Here is a 12,160-nt window from a genome sequence, read left to right on the forward strand (position 1 = left end):
TAAATTGAGTATAAGGAGACTGTTCAAAGCAAAACACCCAAAGATAGGGAATAGCCATCACAGGAAACTCCGTGCTTGGAAACTTCATAAGAAAATGCAGAAAAGTTTGTTTACAGGGATCAGCTACATTTCCTAACATTCTTGATAGAAAATCATGACACAGAAGTTCAAATAGGTGAAATTTCTTTGCTAACATGTTTGAGTAGACTAATTCCTGCAAACCTTTTTGCTTTGGTGTATTTTTTGTCCTACACATGTTCTATTCGCCTGTTATCTGGGCTTCTAATATTAGTATTAAGCCTTGTTACACTCTAAATGTTTCCAAAAACAATAGTGCCAAGAGCAAAAGCCAAGTTCTGCTGCTAAAAGCAAATTTCATGAAATGTCACATTTTCTTCTTTTATTTGTAGTTTTGATACTGGAAAATCTATCCACACCATTTCTAAAAATGGAGTTAATCATAGGGCTTGCTTGCTGAATCACTTAACTGGAAACCCAAAGCCACAAGTAGATACTTGGCTTGAATTCTCCAATGGCACAAGAAAATTCAGATTTAGATCATATGTTCCTTTTAATATCATTTGCTTACAATTCTCTGGACATATTTTTAAGCAATGGAAGGCAAAAGTTTTTGTTAATTTTGCTACAGAGAAAATAAAAATATCAGGTCACATATAAATGATTTTTTTCTTCAAATGTAGAGAGTTGATATGATATTACTTCTAAAATGTCGGTATAAATATTTCTCTTTTTTCCCCCTCATTTTCCTGAGGTCTTTAGTTTTTACTAGGCATGGGGGGGGGAGAGACAGTAAGAAAAGTAGAAGGAGAAAATCAGATGTGGTCTCTCCTACATCACTGGGTAGACATTGTCACAAAGGAACCATTCTGAAAGGTCTTGAGCAGAGAATTAATGTAAGAGATAAATTTTAGGTCTGCTATTCAGTTATATAAATCCACTGATTTATTTTTACAGGGCTTTGTTGTTGGTTTTTTGGGGTTTTGTTTGTTTGTTTTCTGATGCTGTATCTCTTTAACATCTGAAGTCCAGTGGGAGCCTATGGCAGGGGCTAATTACTGACAACTTGTTTCTTTCTGATAAAGAAAATTCTACAGTTTCGTCTTTATTAAACTCTGGACATAACTATGTCTGGCAAAAAAGGGTACACCCCAGTCAGCTGTTGGCTCAATTTAATGCTTAGTTTATTAATAAGCAATAAAAAGGCCCAAGAGAAGTCATAAAGACATAACTAAGGTGCTTGTCTAGTTTAGTTAATGAATGTAAAGTGTGTCTAAAATCAGTACTTCACAAAGAAATGATGATAATTATTTGGTGTATTAGCAAATCTTTGGGCAGATTTACAGCTTAATTTAGTGAATTTATGCATTTAGTGTATAAAGTAAAACAGAATTTAACTACCTAAAATGCATCAATGAAAATTGAGTTCTTATTAGCAGCTAATGCCTGTTCCAGAGGAATAACGTCGTGCTTGGGATTGCGCTGACCCACACGCAGGACCTTGCACTTGGCTTTGTTGAACTTCATGTGGTTCACACAGGCCCACCTCTCCAGCCTGTCAAGGTCCCTCTGCATGGCATCCCTTCCCTCCAGCGTATCGACCACACCACACCACACAGCTTGCTGTTGTTGGCAAACTTGCTGAGGGTGCACTCGATCCCACTGTCCAGGTCGCTGACAAAGATGTTGAACAGTGCCGGTCCCAGTACTGACCCCTGAGGAACACCACTTGTCACTGTTCTCCACTTGGACATTGAGCCGTTGACCACAAGTCTTTGAGTGCGACCATCCATCCAATTCCTTATCCATCGAGTGGTCCATCCATCGAATCCATGTCTCTCCAATTTAGAGACAAGGATGTTGTGCGGGACAGTGTCAAATGCTTTGCACAAGTCCAGGTAGATGATGTCAGTTGCCCTTCCCTCATCCACCAATGCTTAACCCCATCAATGAAGGCCACCAAGTTTGTCAGGCACGATTTGCCCTTAGTGAAGCCATGTTGGCTGTCAACAATCATGTCCTTATTTTCTGTGTGCCTGAGCATAGTCTCCAGGGGGGTCTGCTCCATGATCGTGCCAGGCACAGAGGTGAGACTGACCAGCCTGTAGTTCCCTGGGTCTTCCTTTTTTCCCTTTCTAAAAATGGGGGTTATGTTTCCCCTCTTCCAGTTGGCAAGAACTTCGCCAGACTGCTAGTACTTCCAAATATGATGGAAAGTGGCCTGGCCACTTCATCTGCCAGTTCCCTCAAGACCCGTGGATGCATCTCCTCAGGTCCCATGGACTTCTGCACCTTCAGGTTCCTTAGATATTCTTGAACCTGATCTTCTCCTACAGTGGGTGGTTCTGCATTCTCCCAGTCCCTGCCTTCTGCGACCTGGGCAGTGTGGCTCAAGCATTTGCCAGTGAAGACTGAGGCAAAGAAGTTGTTGAGTACCTTCAGCCTTCTCCATATCCTGGGTAGCCAGGTCACCCGTTTCATTCCGGAGGGGACCCACATTTTCCCTCGTCCTCCTTTTATCACTAACATACCTGTAGAAGCTTTTCTTGTTGTCCTTGATATCCCTGGCCCTGATTTCTATTAGGGCTTTGGCTTTCCTAACCTGCTCCCTGGCTGCTCAGACAGTTTCTCTGTATTCCTCCAAGGCTACCTATCCTTGCTTCCACCCTTTGTAGGCTTTCTTTTTGTGTTTGACTTTGCCCAGGAGCTCCTTGTTCATCCATGAGGGCCTCTTGGTGTTTTTGCTTGACTTCTTCTTTGTTGGGATGCATCACTCCTGAGCTTGGAGGAGGTGACCCTTGAATATTAGCCAGCTGTCTTGGGCCCCTCTTCCTTCCAGGGCTTTGTCCCATGATATTGTACAAAGCAGATCCATGAAGAGGCCAAAGTCTGCTCTGCTGAAGTCCAGGGTAGTGAGCTTGCTGTGTGCCCTCCTCGCTGCCCTGAGGATCTTGAATTCCACCATTTCATGGTTGCTGCAGCCAAGGCTGCCCTTGAGCTTGACATCACCTACCAGGCCCTCCTTGTTGGTGAGAATAAGGTCCAGCATGGCACCTCTCCTCATGGGCTCCTCCATCACTTGGAGGAGAAAGTTGCCATCAACACATTCCAGGAACTTCCTGGATTGCTTACGCTCAGCTGCGTTATCCCTCCAGCAGATGTTGGGGTGGTTGAAGTCCCACATAAGGACCAGGGCTTGTGAGCATGAGGCTGCTCCTGTCTGTCTATAGAGGGCTTCATCTGCACAGTCCCCCTGGTCAGGTGGCCTGTAGCAGACCCCCACTATGATGTCCCCTGTCCCTGTGCTCCTTTTAATCCTGACCCATAGGCTCTCAGTCAGCTCCTCATCCATCCCCAGGTGGAGCTCCATGCACTCCAGCTGGTCACTGACATAGAGGGCAACACCCCGTCCTCATCTGCCCTGCCTGTTCTTCCTAAATAAAGTTTTATACCTTGCTTTTGCTCCAGATAAGACCCCGCCCAAAGGCAGTTGCTACAGCACAGCTCTTCTCTGTTAATTTCAGTGAATTACAGCTGCTATGCCAAATGCACCCATTCGGTGTGATGATGGGAGTATGCTTCCAGGTGAAAATGCAGGATGAGAATTCTGGGAAGTAAGGACATCGAGATGCATAGGTAGGTCATAGCAGTCAGATGGCTGGAGAGATTGCTTGACACTAGGACAATGGACTCCTTTGATGGGTGACATACTTTGCTCCTCTAGAACTTACTTGTCCCTCTGTAATGTTCAAAGATGGCCTTAAAAGATAAAGAGTCCATAGAGGATCAGTTAATTTGGTTTACCAAGATAGGATAGGCTAAAGGGGGAGAGAGACTTAAAGGGGAATTTGTATTCTTAAAAAGTCTAGTTAATTCTTATTTCAGGGTGGAATTTATTTCCTTCCCTCTTCTACTATTGCTTACTTCTCCAAACAAAACAAAACAACCCCAAACCAAAACAAAACAAAAATCCCGAACAAAAAGCTATAGAATTAAATTGCTAAACTCTCAGTAATAAGGAACACCAACATCAAGATTTTCTATGCAGCCATAATTACAAGCTCTTGTGCATATTCATTATGATGCCATTACTCCTTATGTAAAAGCTATATTTTGTACACAGATCTTCCCCATTTTTCTTTTAGCAGCCTTGCAGAAAGTAGGAGAGTGTTATTTAAGGACTCAAAAGGAAGTCCACAGAGGGTTTCTTTCACTGAGTAAAGAAGCTGTGCAGTCATTAACAATGCAGAGCTGCGGAGATCCAGGATCCAGAACCTCTCCTGTCCTTGCCACAGAGTCTTAGTATTGCCTGAAGCAAGTAATTAGTAATCCTCTCAGAGGCTGCTTGTGATGTTATTACTTCTTGTCCTATTAGGAGCACAGGGAAGATCAGCCATGACTGTTTACAAGTTGCTCAAGAGAGTTCACTACCTTTATCCCCATCTGAGTACAGAGTCTGGATGATACACGGTGGGCAAGACATGCAAACATGATGAACAACCAAAAAAGGAGAAAAAGCTGAACTTTCATCTCATGTCATGTTTGTCATCCCTGAACACTGAAGAAGCCAGGCGCTGAGGATAAACAGTATCCGCTAATGTCATAAAACATTTTGTCAAGATGCAGACACAAAGCTTGCTGAATTAGCACTGTTTTTTTCATTGCTTTGGCATCTCTGGAGTTGCAGCAAAGCTCTTTGAAGACAGAAAATTCTGTGATGTGTGCTGTGCCAAACGGTCCAGTCACTAAAAGCAGCTTCAGTTTGTGTGCATTGTGCAAAGTGCCCGAAGCTGGCTACAGAACAACAGTGGAAAATTCTGTCTTTAAATGGCCCCTTTCTGTGAAACCGTAGCAAAACAGTTCCCATGCCCTCAGTAACAGCTTCCACGCTCCTTCCTTTCCAAAGACCACCCTCCACCAAAAATGCAAGGAGGCTGAGCAACATGCTAGGGAGATAATAACTTTTGGGTTGTCACTGAACATGAACTGTTTAATTCACAGCATATTCTTGCTGTGGCTTAAAACTTAACAGGAGTGGAAAGATAAATAGGAAGCAACCACAGCTGACTTGCCACAATTTCTGTCCAGGCAAAATAAAGAGTCTATCCTATTTTGTAACTTAAACTTTTAAATTTTTTCAGTGTAGGTAGCAAGAAAGAGCAAACAACTTGTGTGAAAGTCTTCAATTCCCCATTCTGATTCTGAGTTCATTTGATACAGTGTGATCAGCAGTGCCATTTCTTGCTAATAAGACTTGTGATTCAGCCAAAGAAACAAATAATTTGATTTTCAGTGTAATATACACATTTTTCATTTACATTTCTACAAGCTTTTCTATCTGAAAGTGTTAGCAAATAGTAAGTAAGAGCTAAACAAGACACAACTGCTGTAGCATTTTAGAAACTTTTTAATATAAACCTATGTTGCTGGCAAACCAGTGCTGTATTCACACTCCCCATTTGACTGTAGAACTGAACATTTTTTTTTTTATGCATATTTACATAAAAGACATTTTCGTTCAGCAGTACAAGCCAAATCCTAGCTGATATATTTGGATCCTTTAATTACTTATGACACCCACCTAGTGGAAACAACGCGGTATCACAGGATAAAATTCCCGTCGCAACAGCTGTGTGCAAGTCTTGTACATACTTGTAGTTATCAGGTGGTGCAAACCACGGGGCCTCTCCCAGGCGATGAAACTGCAATTTTATCTAATAGACTTCTAAATTTTAAAAAACACACTATTTTATAATCTGACAGTGAAATCATTCATAGAAGCCTGCCTTAGTTTCTGACTGGGAGAAATAAGACTGGAAATAAAGTATTCATATCATGTCCACAAAAGGTGGGTGAAGAAAATAAAACATATCTGCAAACAAAACCATACATTCCTTTAATCCAATAATATGCCTTTTAATCAGTTGGATAATTAAGTCCACTGTTAAAGAAATCAATTTAATGGCCACTCCTTGTCAAAAATTTTCCTGCCGTGAGACAGACTTGCATTTACCGTCTGTGCATACCCCACATTTAACTTTTGCTTTAGAGCTTTCAGAAAAAAGTATATATATTTGAAATGATACTACCATTGCAGAAGTTAGTCTTATTAAGCTATTTTACCTAAAATTGCATGAAAGATCTTCCCTCCTGCCCTCAATAGAAAAACAAAACGTACAGACTGTTTATTGTTTAGGAGTCTGTGTGTTCTTGCAGCTGTTTAAAAAAATAAAAATATTTTATTTAGGCAACGAAATAGAAGGTTAGGAAATTTGGATACAATGAGCTCACAGATGTTCCAAGCCCTTCATTGACATTGTGAGTATTTTGTGCTTCTGGAATACTCAGGAATTCAAACTCAAATGGTATTGATTGCTACTGAGTAGTAGTAGTCGTGCTGGTAGTAATGGCAATATGGTTATTTAACTTATGGCACTACAAGCTGCAAAGGATGTTTTACTGTAGTATTCATCCTATCTTGCCCTTTTCAATATTTTTTAAAATATTTTTTGTGAATAGATCTCACAATGATCACAAAGATGCAATGAATAGGGAAAATGAAATGCAAAGAGGAGCTTTGCATTGTCGAAGATCACCCAGCAGGCTGGTGGCAGAACTCTCATTTGATGTCTTACGGATTAAGCTTTGTTATCTTGGGATCGATAATGTCATGTAGTAGTAGTAGCACATTTGAGGACACAGAAACAGTATTCAGGCATAATCAAAAGAAATCAAACTTGGAAAGAAGTGTATGTGTTACAATTTACTGACTGTGAATTGTTCTCAAAACTACAGTGAAAAGAGGATTAAATTTCTAAGCTCTCTTAAAGTTTGTTTAATACCAAAAATTTTTGCTTTTCTACATCAAAACTGTGAAAGGTGAATGCAAAATAAATAATATAGTCTGAGAGCAGCGGAAAGCTTGCAGTTCCAGGAATATGTGCAAAGGAACAATGAAACAATGAAACAAAACATGAAACCAAGGTCCATTCTTTGCCAGGCAATGTGCATCTCTGTCAAAACAGGCAATATATGTTTCTTTGATTAATTCATTTAACAAAGAAAAAAAAAGCCATGGGAATGCTGCCACTTCAGTAAAACATTAAAGTGGCAACCTCACTGCAACCTCAGGTCCATGGTAGATAACAGCAAGAAACAAGCTAGTGCAGAGAGAAGCATCTACCTGCTGTGACACCTGTGCCAGGCTGAAGTCTAATCAACAGCTGACATGTACTGAATATTTTCTCTTCTGCTGTCATTAGATGTAATTGAAAACCTGTGGGTGTCCTTCACATCAACACTTTTTTCAAAATGAGTACTTTAGATGGGTTCGTTACAAATACATATTATGATGCTAACACTTATCCATGTTTAAAAAATCATGTGAAATATCTTCTATTCATCCCTCATTCCTAAATGCTTTAGCAGTATAATTTAAGTTCCCATTAGTATGGCAAATGAGCTCAAGTAGTTATAAGCCAAGGTCTCATTTCCTTTCCTACCATGCTCTAAAACTGAAATTGATCTTTGTTTTTAGAGATACAACCAACCAGGGAAACAAAAGTCATCTTCCACTTCTGGCTGAATAGAATAATAGAATCATAGAACAGTTTGGGTTGGAAGGGACCTCAAAGATCATCTAGTTCCAACCCCCCCTGCCATGGGCAGGGACACCCTCCACCAGACCACGTTGCACAAAGCCCCATCCAACCTGGCCTTGAACACTGCCAGGGATGGGGCATCCACAGCTTCTCTGGGCAACCTGTTCCAGTGCCTCACCACCCTCACAGTAAAGAATTTCTTCCTACTATCTAATCTAAATTTACCCTTCTTCAGCTTAAGGCCACTACCCCTTGTCCTATCGCTACATGCCCTTGTAAGAAGTCCTCTCTCCAGCTTTCAAAATGTGCTCCATCCCATCAGAGGGAGACATAATTTTGCTAATCCACACATTTGTAACCTCTGAGATTGCATACGACGACACATTAAGTCTAAAAACAGAGCCACATGCTCCGAAAAGATTCCGTATGGTACCAAACACAGCTGTTGGGCTGCTAAGCAGCATGGGTTGCCATGAGCATGTCCTTCCAGCCCTGCCCACCCTGTGCTGGTTTGTAATTGATAGCAGACTCCCATTCAAGGTCTTTGCACTGATTTTCTCCTTCTCTTTCTTTCTCTCCCCTCACCCTTCGGCCTTTCATGAAGGCAATGTTCCATAGGAATGATAAGCCTGTTTATCAGTTTCAATAACAAATACAAAATACAATAGCTAGAAGTTCTGGATCTGAACTGTGTAGTTCAAAGACACGGATGGCCACAGAAGTCATGCTGCTTGGCAGTGAGCAAAGAACTCAATTGTTCTATCTGGTTGTAAAATAGCAGCTCTAATGCATGCAAATGTGCTCAAGCACACACATAGACTTTAATCCCACCTCAGCGCTTGGTTTGTTGAGATAAGACAAAACATGTTCTTGAAGTAATTGTGTAGTAATGAAATATTAGAGTTGGGTACTTGATAACAAAAGAACTCACTACTGCCTTAACAGTGGGAGACAGGGTAATGAGGGTCCAGCTCAGGAGAGATGGGGCCTGAGGAAGAAAACAATGAAACATATTTCCTCAGGTATAGAGCTCATGGATACTCTACATGCAGAGAAGCATGAGGCTTCCTGTATTCCTAGTAGTGTGGGGTTTTTTTCTCTACCAAATTTATTAAAGAACAGACTTGTTCTTTCTGGTTATCAGCAATTTTAAAGTATATTTCTTGTGTGCCTTGGTTTTTGGCTTAGCAGTGGACTTGGCCAGGTCTTTATTTCCCCATTATTGTCAAGAAGCGATTACCTAGTGATAAATTTGTCAGAAGAGTATTTATTATTTTCAAAATTCTTATGTCAATGGCGTAAATCTTTTTCTCCTTTCTTTTTGCAGTTTCGATGTAGACAATGGTACATCATCGGGACGAAGTCCCTTGGATCCCATGACGAGCCCTGGATCAGGGCTAATTCTTCAGGCGAATTTTGTCCACAGTCAACGTAGGGAGTCTTTCCTTTACCGGTCAGACAGTGACTATGACCTTTCTCCAAAGTCTATGTCCAGGAACTCCTCCATTGCCAGTGATATGTAAGTACATTATAAAATACTTTTAGCCTATGTTTTGTCCTCTGTCTTAAGATTTTTCCAGCCACAAGAAATTTCTTTTGGATCTCAAAGACAGTAATCACTTATGCTACTGAAGTAACGGATAATTGTTTGTTTATTTCTTTAATGAAGCTTGTACTTGTTTCTGCATTTTTCTGAAAGTAAGGATATCATGAGGGTGTACTTGATGTGTTTATGCGCTTTATTAGCTTTGACGGAATAATGAAGACAGTCAGTACTGGTGTATCAAAACACTAAGGAGAACTCTGATTTCCTGGCTATTAAGTTCTTTTCAAGAGAAGTGATACAAAACTCAATTTCTGCTTCTTAATGTTCTTAAGAAGATTCCATTTATTTGCACCAGGTGTTTTTAGGTTTTTAGAGAAAAGATTTACCAGCTGGCAGAAATTAATAAATTCAAGAGAGGCAAAAATTATTTCAAATACCCTTTTAACTAAAAGGCAAAATTTTAACAAAATGCCTTTGGAAAGTTATTCTGTCCTCTCTCACTATTCTTCTGTGATGTGTGTATTTTCTGCTAGGGGATGATACTTTTCAAGTATCTGCAGACCCTAGGTTGCATGGGTGGTGGAAGTCAGATGCAAATCTCTGTTTATTTGTAAGACAGTAAAAACATGTTAAATATCGTAGCTTCTAGTCACTTGAAAGCAGTAGAAATCAAGAATAACTTTTGTTTGTTTGTTTGTTTGCCTTATCTGCTCCAAATTTCACTGTCAAATAGGTGTTTATGCTTCAAGTATAAACCACTAAAATAAAGGATTAGGCTTGTAGGAGTCCCCTAGTGAATGAGGAAGTCCAACGCATTAAAAATCCAACATTAATATAAACGCTGTTTTTTAATAAGGCAAAATCCAATCAATATTCTCTTTAAAAAATAACAGAGTATGCACAAAAAAGGAAAAAGGTTTTCATATAATAAGTGAAATTTCACCTAATATTTAACTTGTAGTCATTATAATTGAACACTGCTATTTTTAGCTTACATATCACTTTTAGAAATGTTGATTAGTCCATCTAATTATAGCTCTCTGTGTAAGTGTCAAGATGAGAAAAATTCATGCCTTTACAGAGGATTTGTGTAAGGTCCATACCTCCATTAAGCCCTGTAGATTTGAAATACTTAGTAAGCTTTGTGCCTAGTGTGACCAATTTTTGTTGAGACAAAATGGATAAGGAAAAAAACCCAATCCATCTTGCCTTTTCATAAGGAAAAATGCATTTCATTTGCAAATAGTGACCCCCTTCCAGCAAATCTTCCCCTGACAGATAACCTTTTAGATGGACAAGAGTCAAGATTTTCATGTAGCACCTGTGCGAGCATACCATTTGGAAAGACTTTTACATTCAGGGGGGCCATCCAGGTCACTGTGTTGCTTAGATGAGTCATTGCAATTAAGAATTCAATTACTGCTTCACCCTTGAACTCATAATCCACTTCTGCATTTCCTAGAATTCTGGGTAATATTTCAGCACACGGCAGTAAATTGGATAAACAGTGGAATTACTGAAACACTTGGGACATGTTTTCCTTTGAATATTTGTATCTATTCTTCCTTTCAAAATTTTCTTAAAACATATCTGCGTATAAAATTTATTTGACCTCACATCTGGATAGATTTTCACAGTCTCTTGTCACAGAGGAGCTGTTGTACAAAGGAGGTAAATATTCCTGCCACTGTTTAAGATGGGAGCACATTAGGAAATGTAAAAGGCAAGTTGTTTTAACCATGGAATATTAATCATATATCAGTTAGCCTAATTATAATAAGCTTAATTATATTGCAGAAATGAAGTAAAAGAAAACCAAGGAATGAACAAGGGGAAAGTTTAAAAAGATAAAATATCAAGGAAAAAAATAAAGAAAACATACCACAAAGCATTTTCAGCTGAGATGGAGTTTTATTTTCTTCATAGTAGCTGGTATGGGGCTGTTTTGGATTTGTGCTGAAAACAGTGTTGATAATATAGAGATGTTTTTGTTATATAGAGGTGTTTTAGTTACTGCTGAGCAGTGCTTACACAGAGCCAAGGCCTTTTCTGCTCCTCACACCACCCCACCAGCAAGTGGGCTGGGGGTGCACAAGGAGTTGGGAGGGGACACAGCCGGGACAGCTGACCCCAACGAACCAAAGGGATATTCTATACCATATGATGTCATGCTCAGCATTTAAGGGGCTGGGGGAAAAGGAAAGAACAGGGGGCAGCAGCATTTGGAGTGGTGGTGTTTGCCTTCCCAAGTAACTGCTACGCTTGACGGAGCCCTGCATTCGTGGAGATGGCTGAACACCTGCCTGCCGACGGGAAGTAGTGTTAATTCCTTGTTTTGCTTTGCTTATGTGCATGGCTTTTGCTTTACCTATTAAACTTTCTTTATCTCAACTCACAAGTTTTTTCACTTTCACTCTTCCGATTCTCTCCTCCATCCTGCCGGGGGTGGGGGGGAGCGAGCAAGCAGCTGTGCGGGGCTGAGCTGCTGGCCAGGGTTAAACCATGACAATATGGGTTCAAGAAAAAACTAATGTGCTCATGGAATGGAAACCCACCGAAGATTATTAAAATAGAGGAATCACTCTGGTTCACAACATTCCTAAATGAGGTGGATGCTGGAATAGTTTTCAGGGGAAGTATCACACAAAATTTAGACTACTCCCAATTTATCCTATTTCCCTTTTGCATCTATCTATGTGCTTAATTTTAGGTATTGCATGTTTCTAAAGCATAGCCACAATGCATTACAAAATATACACATCATTCAGGTAATGCAGATGAATTAATTGTACATAACAGTTTAACCTAGAATCCCCTGATTCTTCAGTACTTGGGTTACCAACCTCAAAACTTCACTTTGTAAAGCCAAATAGAAACAAAAGGTATGCATCTTTTATTTGGAAGGAATGTAACATAAAGACTTCTGCCATTTCCATTACTCTCAAATAGTGTGCTTACAGTAATATATTCAACTTCAGTAGCAGCTGATGAGACA

At 40.0% G+C, this 12,160-nt stretch overlaps 1 protein-coding gene across 6 annotated transcripts in view; it reads left to right on the forward strand.

The window, feature by feature from the left end:
- The window catches only part of PDE4D (phosphodiesterase 4D), a 418,117-nt gene that overhangs the window by 284,797 nt on the left and 121,160 nt on the right, over positions 1 to 12,160 (forward strand). For all 6 annotated transcript variants that reach the window (XM_075739986.1, XM_075739987.1, XM_075739990.1 and 3 more), the window contains exon 2: positions 8,947 to 9,138. In XM_075739986.1, coding sequence (XP_075596101.1) covers positions 8,947 to 9,138 — 192 coding nt within the window. The remainder of the gene's footprint in view (positions 1 to 8,946; positions 9,139 to 12,160) is intronic.

Source organism: Balearica regulorum, chromosome Z, assembly GCF_011004875.1.
Source record: "Balearica regulorum gibbericeps isolate bBalReg1 chromosome Z, bBalReg1.pri, whole genome shotgun sequence".
Taxonomy (NCBI): domain Eukaryota; kingdom Metazoa; phylum Chordata; class Aves; order Gruiformes; family Gruidae; genus Balearica; species Balearica regulorum.